Here is a 12187-nt window from a genome sequence, read left to right as displayed (position 1 = left end):
CAAGAGACCAAAACAAAGGCCATGCTCCCTTTTATCTTACAACTTAGCTCCCAATAGTGTTCAAGCTTCCCCAATTCTACCCTTGCACCCCTCTCCATGCATATTACTTTATCTGCCTCTTTCTGAGTTACTTCCTACACCCCTTTTCTGACCTTGTTTCCTTCATATGGTGCTGTTCTGAAAGAAGGATAATTCCTTGACATCACTCCCATCTTTCCTGGTTGGCAGCATTCCACTGTCTGAGGAATTGGGAGCAGAGACAGAAATCCAAGTGCTGCATCAATCTCAGCATTGTTGAGTTTGCCATGCTTCATCCAAGTGGTTTCTGATGTATAGTTTGATTTTGATAGAGACCTGAGTACAAGAGATATAGGAAAAGGGCTATTATTGTAATAAATAGTATGGTGAGGTTATTTGGTAAATAATGAGTGGGGTAGGCTGCTTAGTTGGCAAGTTTGTTATGCCTCTTAGTAGTATATAGAGTGAGGCGAGGGAGTGTGAGATCATTATGGAAGATTATAGTTTGTTATGGACAGTTGGCTTCTTGCCTCTGTAGGAGCCTAGCTCTGTGTGCATTAGGATATTCATCCTCTTGCATTTACCTTTCAGTTTCAGAAATAATACAATATTTTCATATTTGTGCATTTTTATCCATTTCTTTAATATTCTGTAAGTTGCGGTTTTTCGGGTTCGCAACAGATTTCCATATTGTACCTATTTATTCAAAACGAAAGAACTATAATATTCGACGTTGATTGCAATTTGATTTCAATTTCAATGTTTTTTTTTTTTTTTTGCTTCAGTCTTGATCAGATTACATAATGAGATCTTATTGGATAGCTATTTTGATGTTTAGTGATGACATAAGGGGAAAATAAGAGGAATGTACTTCAAATTTTCCCCTAAAACAATTGTCTCAGCTAACTTATTTAACTACTAAAACTTTTCACATCAGGGCATTTGGTCTAGTGGTATGATTCTCGCTTTGGGTGCGAGAGGTCCCGAGTTCGATTCTCGGAATGCCCCATTTTGAAGGTTAGGAGTTTAGTTTTTCAATAGTTTAGTCAAATACTAATAAGCATCATTTTTTTTTTAAGATCTGGAAGCTGTCAAGTTTGACTTACTGGTGTGTCTGTGTAGTACTAGTTGTTAAATAACAATTAACATTAAAGAGACTGCACATGAATGCCGTGGTTGTTATAGAAGTCTGTTGCAATAGTTTATCAAACTTTATCTTTAAGGATAAATCCAAAATTAATACCAGAATCATCATATCATAAATGTTATGTGTAGACTCTCTTTGATACTTTTTTTGGTGGCATAAACCAAAGTATCCTTGTCTGTAACTTCCTAAGTATGAGATCATTTAAGAAGTTGGCCTCTTCTATTAATTATTTTTCTAAATACACTGATTAAGAATCTAATCCTCAATCAAATAGTTTAAGGATTCAAGTATTTAGTACTTGTGCCAAATCAATGTCGGTGACTCTTTTTGATGCCTTACTTAGAAAACCATGATAGCTTAATCCAGTGGTCTCAGTATCATAAGAAGACACAGAACCAGCGTGTACTTAGCAGCTGGTTGCTGTTGGCATCAATGAGATATTGATGAAGTAACAATTGCTTGAATCAATCTAATCAGAATCACTCATATTTTGTGTTCTAAGCAACATAGTAACAAAATCACACACACTAAGTGTGTAGAAATTGTAAGTTGCAGATTAAGTATGCACTCTAACATATCAATTTTTTTTTTTTTTACATTTTACCATCTATCTGCTATTACTTTAATTAGACCAGTTCAGTTTGGAATACTTTTTGTCTCACCGTGTCCAAACAGACTGAATCACTAACAACCGAAAATATCAATCTAAAAACATATGAAGTTATGTATAAACAGAGTTGTTTATTCAAATCCTTACAAGTATACACTAAAAATAATCCCTCATAACTAGAACATACACTAGTTGGGGTCAACAAACAATCTCGAGTCTACTTCTCTTCTCTTCCACTTCAGTCAACTTTGACTTCCATATGAATGACATCCTTCACGATCTTGCGCGTCCAGTGCAACTCTTACTCTTGTTTAAACTTTTGGGTCTTCCTAAATAATTACAATTCTCCCTTTACGTGCCAACAATTTTGGCTCTCTACAAGGTTACGATACTTTTGGGTCTGATAGGATAGTCCACATCTGTCATTATGGTACACATTTTCACTTCTTAGTGTCAACTTCCCCTCCTAAAGATCCTATAGTCTTGTTCTTGATCCGTCGCAATATGTTTTTGGTATCACAGAGGTTTCTGATGTATAGTTTGATTTGCATATGGCATTTATTTATTACACCAAAGATCTATAGTACTCGATGGTGATAACATTTTGATTTCAATGTTTTTTTTTTGCTTCAATCTTGATCAGAATACATAATGAGATCCTATTGGATATGGATATTACAAATAATTCTTATCATCCTCTTGTTTAGTTATGAGATGTGGTGAAAATAAGAGGTATGTACTTCAAATTTTCCCCCTAAAACAATTGTCCCAACTAAGTTATTTACAAACTAGAAATTTTCATATGAGGGCATTTGGTCTAGTGGTATGATTCTCGCTTTGGGTGCGAGAGGTCCCGAGTTCGATTCTCGGAATGCCCCCTTTTTATTGTTTTGAAGTTGTGGAAGTTTGCCCTTGTTAATTGCTTAACTCAATATGAATAAGCAACAGATTTATTTTCATATTTGTTTGAGATATAGAATCTGTCAAGCTTGACTTGTTTTCTGGTTTATTAATAATTAGGCTTTAGGGACTGCATGTGAATGCTCTTTGATACATGAATCCATTTATCTATTTTATTAAAACAGAATTGCAGTATTATAGCATCACATCTCATCTATCAATATGCCAAGTATTCTATTTTTTGCCACATCAAATTTAATCTGATGTGTACACTCAAATATTTGTTATTCACCATTGTTTACTACTCTCATTAAACAAATAGTATTTTGTTGGTGGAAATACCTGAGTAAGTTCAACTTTCATGTGAGCTTCAGAATGAATTTTTCATTACTCTATTTTAAAAACATTGTTTATGAAGCCAAATAGATGATAACAACACATGCAGGATATTATAGTTTGAGTAACAGTCATTTTTGTATTCTGCTAAAAGAAATTAGTAATGCAGGTGTTACAAGAAAAGAAGGAAATATTTTGATTAATACATAAAAGAGGTGCTTCCAATTGAGGTTATGTATCATTGGGAATTAATCTGTTAGATTCTATATGAAGATCGAAAGAAACCAGGTTTGATGTAGAAAATTTGAAGTGTAAACGGTAAAGATGTTTGTTTCGACAACTTAATTCTATTAATTTTCCATTTAAATTTGTTTTCGCTCATTATTTAACTCTCTATTGCTGTAAACTAGTAATGTATTAGTAGCCAAACTTATGTCCTAACATGACCAACTCTTCCTTTTGCAATCACAATTGACTAATAATTTTGTTTTATAATAATGTGAAAAAATTGTGTTGTTATATGAAATAAAGTGCTGGTTGTAAAAAGCCAGCAGTTAAATACTCTGGTTAGCAGGAATGAGGTCCATGAGGATGCTGCTTTGGCGGAGTGAATATGAGAAGAGAAAGGATCTCTAACCAAAAACAAAAATAAAATAGGATTAGGAATTATAGCATTAAAGAGAGTTGGGGAAGGAAACTAGCGCCTATTGTAGCGTGGTTAAATATCGAATTAGGTGGTTTGAATATGTATGGAGTAAAACTATAAATTCCATATAAGCATTCTCCTACCTTACCAGTTGAGAGCAATGTAGGACTTCCAAAGTAACACTGCTCAAAATAGATTGTAACTCCTTAGGTGAATTAATGTTATTTAAGGTAAAAATGATCACTAATTTCCCTGAACACATGTTAACCATAAGAAACTTCAATTAACGTTCCTTTATTGTTCTTCCTTCATGTAGATTTGATGGTATTCTGATTTTAAATCAGGCTTAGAATAACTGGGCTTCCTCTAGCTCAATTATAGGTAAGAATTTTTCTGGTTTGAATGAGGTAGCTAATTCAGCCATTGTTGATTCTCTCAATACTATTACTGTCGCGGTTCCTCCAACTTCCATCAACAGATTCCTTGAAACTAGCTATGATCTCCCTCAAACTATCGAACCAACCGTGCCACTTATAACACAACCGCTGTCTGTACCAGTTCAGCCATGAAAAATTCTGTTGAACCAGAAAATTCTGCAACTGCATATTGACTCCCTTAAATTCCCTGTGGCAACTGCTTTTGTGTCCGTCCCCTACTTCCACATAATACTTGAGAGTTTCTTGAACTGTTGAGATTAATTCTCAGACTAGCTTGTCATCTATGAAGTTAAGAGATGCTCTCTTTGTCAACCAAAATCCTCACCTTTCTTGAAATGTTGATAATATGTTGATTTCACTGTTTTTTTTGCTAGTCTTGATCAGAATACCTAATGAGATCCTATTGGATGTAGATATTAGAAATAAATCTTGTCATCCACTTGTATAGTAATGAGTTTGGGGGTGAAAATTAGAGGTATGTACTTCAACTTCTCCCCTAAAACAATTGTGCCAACTCACTTATTTACAATCTGAAATTTTTCATATCAGGGCATTTGGTCTAGTGGTATGATTCTCGCTTTGGGTGCGAGAGGTCCCGAGTTTGATTCTCGGAATGCCCCTTTTTGAAGGTTAGTAGTTTTGATTTTCAACATTTTAGTTAAATACAAATAAGCTTATTGTTTTTTATTTAGTATTGAAAATCTGAAAGCTGGCAAGATTGACTTATTTGGTTAGTTAAATTAAATACTAATAAGCAGCGGTTTTTGCATTTGGTCTAGTGGTATGATTCTCGCTTTGGGTGCGAGAGGTCCCGAGTTCGATTCTCGGAATGCCCCTTTTTGAAGGTTAGTAGTTTTGATTTTCAACATTTTAGTTAAATACAAATAAGCTTATTGTTTTTTATTTAGTATTGAAAATCTGAAAGCTGGCAAGATTGACTTATTTGGTTAGTTAAATTAAATACTAATAAGCAGCGGTTTTTGTATTTTTAATTTCTTAAGATCCAGAAGCTGTCAAGTTTGACTTATGTATATACTATTGTGTAGTACTAGTAGTTAAATAACAATTAACAGAGAGACTGCATGTGAATGGCTTGTTGAGTTGAGACTGCATGTATTGGTGTTAGCTGAAAAACATGTTGGTCTTAGAAACAGACCATGTGGTATACATAGACAATTTCAACAGCAAACAAGACATAGATCTCAGATAACCATGCTCCCTCAAAAATGGGCATTTGGTCTAGTGGTATGATTCTCGCTTAGGGTGCGAGTAGTTAGTGTTTTGTGCTCACCATCACAGAAACTGGACCATGCAAAGCCGAACCAGTTTGTGCTTTTTGGCCAAACAATATAAATTGATCAAGGGAATGAAAATGCTGACAATAAAATCACTAATGATTCTTCTGATCATTTTCAAGAACTTGTGAAACTATCCTCTGGTGAAAGGCTGGAATGTAACTCCAAGAACCAAAGCAAAAAAGATACTTTGGCAGGAGAAACATTAAGACTTAGAAATGGATAAAATTTAGTATCTTTAGTGTATGAGGTAGGAGAATGAAAATTGTATGGATTCCATTAGCAGCGCATCAATTCTGTTAAACATTATTGGTTTATAAGAAGTTGTCTATGTATTTTCCAACAGTTCTGCTGTTTATTTTAATTCTGATTCTTCTTGTATTAAGTGTAAGTTTGATTAGTCGGTCGCTAGGTAGAATACCAGAGATTTAAAAAATTTGTTGCAAGTTTATTTTTTTTAAATTACGTTGTTTCCTGTAACTTACTTTTTCTATTATTGTTTTATATATTCTGGACGTAATTGATATATGTTATTTTATACTATTATATGTTAATGTTATTTGAACTAATATAAATATATAGTTTGTATGTCAATGTTCTTAAATAACAGAAATTCAGAGAATATAAATTTTGTATTATCATATCTTTAGAACAAAAGTATTATAAGGATTTTAATAGGGAATTTCACACAGCCTCCCTTAATCAAAGAAACAGAAAAGAAAATACAATATTTCAATATCAAAGAAAATAAAAACTGAAAACAAATAATGACGTAATATATAATTGTCAATTCTCCTTTATTCTAAGAATTAAATAATGTTAAATAATCAGCATTATTGTGGCATATTTTCACTTTCCATCAAGTTAGGTTGTAGATGTTGAACAATCTCAACTTAAATATAAGATTTGTCAAACGTTTTTCCTAGCACTTCTTTGGTGAGAATGTTTGCAGTCTGCAAACTTGTAGGAGTATATTGAAGTGATATAGTATCATTTTCAATATTTTCTTTAATAAAATCAAGGTCAATCTCAACATGTTTTGTTATGCAGCGGTTCTTCGCAATATTGATAGTAGATTGATTATCATATGTGGGAGTTGAAACCATGTCTTTTAAATTATTTGAAGATTCAAATGTGAGAGTTGAAGCCATGTCTTTTACATTGCTAAATAACAAACAAATCAATTGGCCTAGTGGTGGGGTGTTGCAACTTGTAATGTGAAAGACATGGGTTTAACTCCCACTTCAACTATTTTTGTGCCAACATGGCAGACGGGATGTGATGGAGGTAAAAAATAAGAATGTTTAAAAGTTAGGGGAATTCATGTAACTCTTTTTTTTAGGGGATTTTTCAAAAAGCGTCCATATGACAGGGGGAGAATAAGTATTAACCCTTACAAAAATTCATTTACTCTGACTCTTTCTAACCACTTTTAGAGAAATTTTTTCTGACCAGTCTCAGAGAAACTATTCAACTAGTGTTGTTTGCGTAAACTACTACATAAATTAAATTGACAAAATTTCATAACTTTTGTTCTGGACTGACCCAATGATTAGACATGGCTCAATCCATTTTTGCATCCAAAATAACTCAATAGCCTTGACCCAATCGTCTAAGGGCAAAAGAAGCACTTCTTCTCGTGCCCCTCTGTCGAGGACTTACCTCCCTCTGGCCCGAGGATCGCTTCCCTCGGCCAGACCTACATTTGCGCCAACAGCAGGGCATCCCTCTCCGTCGAGGATAGATGACCCTCTGCTCGCTGGACATCTTTGCCGACCAGAAATGCCTCTCTGCTCGACCAACGGCTAGTTTCGGACAGCCTCCCAAGATTCCTAAATATACTCCTAAAATCCTGGCAGTCATGTGTTTTGAACCTAGATCCACAATCTAGCCCAAAACATGGACCACCCTCTCATTTGAGAGGGTCAAATAACACAATTTTAAACCCTTGAAACACTAAAACGTATTTGTGCTCCTACATGATCGTCGTAGTGCCTTGCAGGTACACCCCCTTTCTTCTCATCACCAACAGTGTGATGTCTCTGGCTCACATTCTAGTTTTGATCAACCGGTAAAATCAACTTTCATTTCTCTTATTATAAGAAGAAAAAAATCTTTGTAGAAAAAATATTTTTTTCATGTTTCACTTCTATTTTGTTCAAAATTTTATTTTATTTTTCTCTAAGTCAAAATAAGATATTATTCTCCTTATCGAATATGAGTAGATTTGATACAAATTTTTTAAAAATAATTTTTTAAAAAGAGAACTTTAAAAAAAAATTAAGGGAGATTCGTTTAATTAAGTTATAAAATAATCGTTTTATCTTTTTTTTTTGCGTGTTAAAATTTTTAAAAAAATATCATAAACTATTTTCATAGATTCTCAAATAAACTTATTATTATATTTGTAGAAAAATCCAAATAAAACAACCCAAACAGGGCTTTCATTTTTAGACAATAAACTCATACAATTTACAAACTAAACTCACAAACAACTTTAAATAAGTTTTTTTTTTGACAGAACAACTTTAAATAAGTTTGTCTTAATTAATAGTAACATTGCTAACATAACTTTTTATTTAAAAGTTTCTTTCTCTTTGTCAAATAAAAAAATTTAAAGCCTAAATGACTCTTGTCTTTATTGCTTGTGCCTTAAGTCACCTCTCCCTTTTTCAATCAAGCGGTTCACAACTGCTCTCTAATCAAAGAAGTGAACATGCAAACCAACCCATTGAGTTTGTTTGCAAGTTTTCCATATGATTCATCAATCTTCATAGTAGTTAATTAAAATATTGTTTAAAGACTTTGGAAACTTTCGAGTTCTTGTTAAAATAAGGTATCATATGAGTTGATGCAGCATTAAGTATAACAAAAGTTTCTATGAAAATTTTCTCAACCAAATTTAAGAATAATAATATAATAAGTAATATGCAAATAGAATATAACTTTTAATGGCACTTCCTACAAGTGTTGCTATAATTTGTCCCTTTTCTGCACATACTATTTGGCTAGATATACTATACTAGGTAAGGTACTATGATGATTTAGACATCAATTTGTCAAGAAAATATTGTTCTTTTAAATAGAAGAGTGCTGCACTTAATATGAAGGGAAATAGCTGCTAAGTTTGAAAGGCAAGGCATAGAACTCTTCACTTCTGATATCTTGATTGAAGTTCCTGAATTTCTCCCACCAGTGTCTCCCACTGTCTCGGCGAGTTGAGGCGTGTGCGCGGTTCATAGTCGAATCCAATAAGTAAGCAACTATAATTGCCACAGTTGCTGGAGATGAGAAAATCACTTGCACTATATTGTTGAACTGTGTTTTATCACAAAATTCTAATCAGAATCAAAGATGGGATTATTAATAGGCTAGCATGAGGAAGTTTTTCTAGTAAGATGTTTACGTACCGAAGTGGAGCCAGTGTGAACCGGGCCGTGTCCAGATAGGGCTAGATATTCGTTGAAATATTGTGGAATGGATAAACCGATGAAGAGAGATAAGCCGACGATGAACATTGATCGGTTGCTGTTTAGGTTGCAGAATTGCAGAAAACTAAGTCCAGCTGATGCTGTTCATCACAGAAGAAACATTACATTCAAATCAGAAAGGATTCGACATTTTAAACGAACAAAACAATGCAATGCAATGCATGAAACTGGTATTGTAAATACATTTTACATGGTTTCATTGAAAGAATCACTTTTTGATATGAAATTAGCGATAACAAATTGATCATACATACCAACGAAGGCAAAGAGAACGCAATAAACAGCTGCTACTATTGGCAATGGTATTGCGGCAATCACTGCTCCAAATTTACCTGACAGAAGCATATAAACATTAGGCACATATGTACAAACAATAATGAACAATGTTATGGTTATTTCAGAATGCTTGGAAATTCGCAGAAGGGGACAAAATTAAAATGTAATACCAAATATAGAAAAGAAAAACATAAATCCAGCTGATAATTGAATGACTCTTCGACTCCCGACTCGTGTTAGACCCAACAGTCCTGCATTTTGGCTTTAGTCCAAGAAAAAGAAAAACAATTAGAAATTTTTATTAATATACTCAACAAGAGATAGTAAAAACACTTCATGACAATCAAGAACACGGTCTAAAAATTTATTTGGAAATAGTTAGTGAGAGGATATTTTAAGGGTAACAAAATGTACACTGATGCAGCGGATCCAGTTGCCGCGCCAAAAATGCCATCCACGAAAGTGCCAATACCCTGAAATCATCAATCTTCAACACATTAGTATAATTTTCAACAAGTAATAAATTCACTTATATATGTTATTGTAAAATAATGACAGTACCAGCCAGCCAACGCCACGGCTAAGCACAGAAGGCGGAACAGGTGTTGCACTGCCAAATCTCGACGCTGCAATGAATGTCCCAGTTGACTGTTCCAAGAAGTTCAAAAGAACGTGATAGTTCACATAGAACTTTTGTAAGAATGTCAAGAACACAGTGCCATATTGATCATGACACACATTGCCATATAGAAAATATTGTCGCGACTAGCTTTTGTGATCGATATATCTAAAAATATAAAACAACTATCCGCACAAAAATTAGTCTACATTTAAAAAAAGAAAAGATTGAGGCAAACCTCTACAATGGCAACAAGAGAAGCAGCAATCATTGCGAAAATATCACCAGCATTGAAAGACGGGGTTCCCCATTGCAACGGATACGGGATACTTATCCTGCACAGATGTACAAAAACCTAATTAAAATCGATACTATCCATTGTAAGAGGTGCAAAGCTATTAAGGACTGACCAACGAGCTGCAGTGATCAACCCGGATCGGTCAGTACGGCAACTAAATTGAGTCAATTGTGGTCTTTTATTATATGCACCACCCGCGGTCAGAATTTCAGCAAATAGCCATGCAATTCCAATTGTGACTATGATTGCAACGCGGTCGACTCCTCTTGATCTCATCTTTTGTGGAATGTACTGCAAGGACATTCGTTTAACGAAAGATGAACGATCAATTTAACACTTTGAGCTATTTCAAAATGACAAAAGAAAAGTAACATACTTGAGACAGGATAACCAGAATCACCAATGCAGGAAGACCAATCTCAACACAATCTGCCAACTATAGAAATCAAAGAATATGTTTGTTAAACAATGATCATTAGATTAAAGAGATTTATCAACAAAAACCAAAAGAAAAGTGCAATGTGTATACTCTTGGAAACCATAGGACAAAGAATCCTAGGCTGGTTAGAGTGACAAGAGGAACCGCGCTGAGAGGGCTTAGAAACCTGCAATATCAATCAGCAACATTGATCAAAGAAGCCAAATGCACAGTTATAATCAAAAGACATAATCAAATATCATGTTCATATTCTACCTTGCGAAAATCCCCCAGAATCCGAAAAAGCCAATCATGATTTGAACAAAAGAAGCAATAATCAAAGCCCCTTGTATGGCTCTCATGGAACGTTTAAACCTCTGAAAAATTAAACCAAGAATCAATCAACCAACATCAGTGACATGCACAAACATTATTCTTCAAGCTAATCAAAACCATCCATTTCTAAGTAAACAATCTATGAATAGAAGTAAACAAAACAAGCATTTCTATGGTAACAAAACAACATGATGACACAAACCTCATGAGGATCAGGGAACACACTCATTCTAGTTGAAAGAGCCACAGAAATAGCAGGAATGAGAAAAGAAAACGATGCTCCTACAACCACAGGAAGCCTTGTTCCAAACCAAGTCTGCAACAATGTCTTAATGCCTCCAACAAACAGTAGTGTTTGTATCATTCGAGCTTTTTCCACCTACAGTTTCCCTCAAAACAAAAACTCAAGTTCAAATCAAAATAACCAAAAACAATCATCAAGAAAATTTCAAAAAAAAAAAAAAACAGTTGATTACATCGCCACCACCCATCAAAGGAACAAGTATAGTCGAAACAATGACAATGGTTCCAAGCATAACAAGGTAGTGTTGAAACGCAAGTAAAATCCCTTCAGCTGCAAGCAAATGTAATGAAACCATTGAAATTATAGCAAAGGTAGAAACTTTATCTTAAATGAAAAATGGGTTTTAACAAAAGATTACTCACGCCATGAAGGTGAGCTTGTAACACAGTAATCAACACCAGGAAGTTGATCCTTGACAGGATGTGGTTGAAACACATCAACTTTTCCTCCTCCTCCACCACCTCCACCTCCTCCTCCACCACCACCACCACCACCACCACCGCCTTCACCTGCTGCCATTGTATCTCTCTCTTTCTGTTTCTCTTTGTTTGTGGTTCACTCGGTTTTTCTTCTATATAGCAATGTTTCTTAATATAGAGCAAAGAATAAAAAGCAGTATTGTGTACTATTTTTCCAAAATGGAACGTTCATAGAGAGAGAAAGAGTGGAAATGATGAGTAGAGTAGGCAGCAACGTTGTGACTCTATAACGAGGATTGTATTTGTGGATGCAACAACGATCATTTTGGTGAAGTGTGTCATTTTCTTTGGTTGGTACTCCTAATACTATTTTTTTTTGTCTTTTGTGTATTCTCCTTAATAATCCTTAATCCTACGTTGTTGTTTTGTTTGTTGGATGAGTGGTAATTTGTACAATGGTTGGAATACCAAACGTTGAATAATGTCATCATTTCTATTGTTCATGATTTTTGCATCATGTGTGAACTTTCATTTTTGTAATTTCATTTGTTCCTCATGGATTGAAAATGAGTTTATGAGGTCTCCGAATTCTAGTTTAATCGGGAGAAACCAATATTCATAAGTTGAAGGTCATCAC

At 34.3% G+C, this 12187-nt stretch overlaps 1 protein-coding gene and 3 non-coding genes across 4 annotated transcripts; 3 read left to right on the top strand and 1 right to left on the bottom strand.

Annotated features, from left to right (window-relative positions):
• Positions 1-954: 954 nt before the first annotated feature.
• On the top strand, positions 955-1026 carry TRNAP-UGG (transfer RNA proline (anticodon UGG)). Its single transcript has one exon. It is a non-coding gene; the product is annotated as a tRNA-Pro (tRNA).
• Positions 1027-2581: 1555 nt separating this feature from the next.
• On the top strand, positions 2582-2653 carry TRNAP-UGG (transfer RNA proline (anticodon UGG)). The gene has a single exon. It is a non-coding gene; the product is annotated as a tRNA-Pro (tRNA).
• A 1989-nt stretch (positions 2654-4642) lies between these two features.
• On the top strand, positions 4643-4714 carry TRNAP-UGG (transfer RNA proline (anticodon UGG)). The gene has a single exon. It is a non-coding gene; the product is annotated as a tRNA-Pro (tRNA).
• Positions 4715-8288: 3574 nt separating this feature from the next.
• Positions 8289-11865, bottom strand: LOC131611026 (nucleobase-ascorbate transporter 4). The gene is made up of 14 exons (XM_058883153.1): positions 11494-11865; positions 11304-11401; positions 11030-11206; positions 10768-10868; positions 10603-10678; positions 10450-10509; positions 10186-10364; positions 10014-10110; positions 9718-9804; positions 9571-9629; positions 9327-9418; positions 9135-9212; positions 8800-8960; positions 8289-8707 (listed from the first exon to the last, which is right to left on the bottom strand). The coding sequence occupies exons 1-14, from the start codon at positions 11648-11650 to the stop codon at positions 8489-8491; spliced, it is 1641 nt and encodes a 546-aa protein (XP_058739136.1). The 5' UTR covers positions 11651-11865; the 3' UTR covers positions 8289-8488.
• Between the last annotated feature and the right edge of the window lie 322 nt (positions 11866-12187).

Source organism: Vicia villosa, linkage group LG1, assembly GCF_029867415.1.
Source record: "Vicia villosa cultivar HV-30 ecotype Madison, WI linkage group LG1, Vvil1.0, whole genome shotgun sequence".
NCBI classification, from domain to species: Eukaryota; Viridiplantae; Streptophyta; class Magnoliopsida; order Fabales; family Fabaceae; genus Vicia; species Vicia villosa.
Note: the sequence above shows the minus strand (reverse complement) of the source record. Positions and strands in the feature narration are given on the sequence as shown.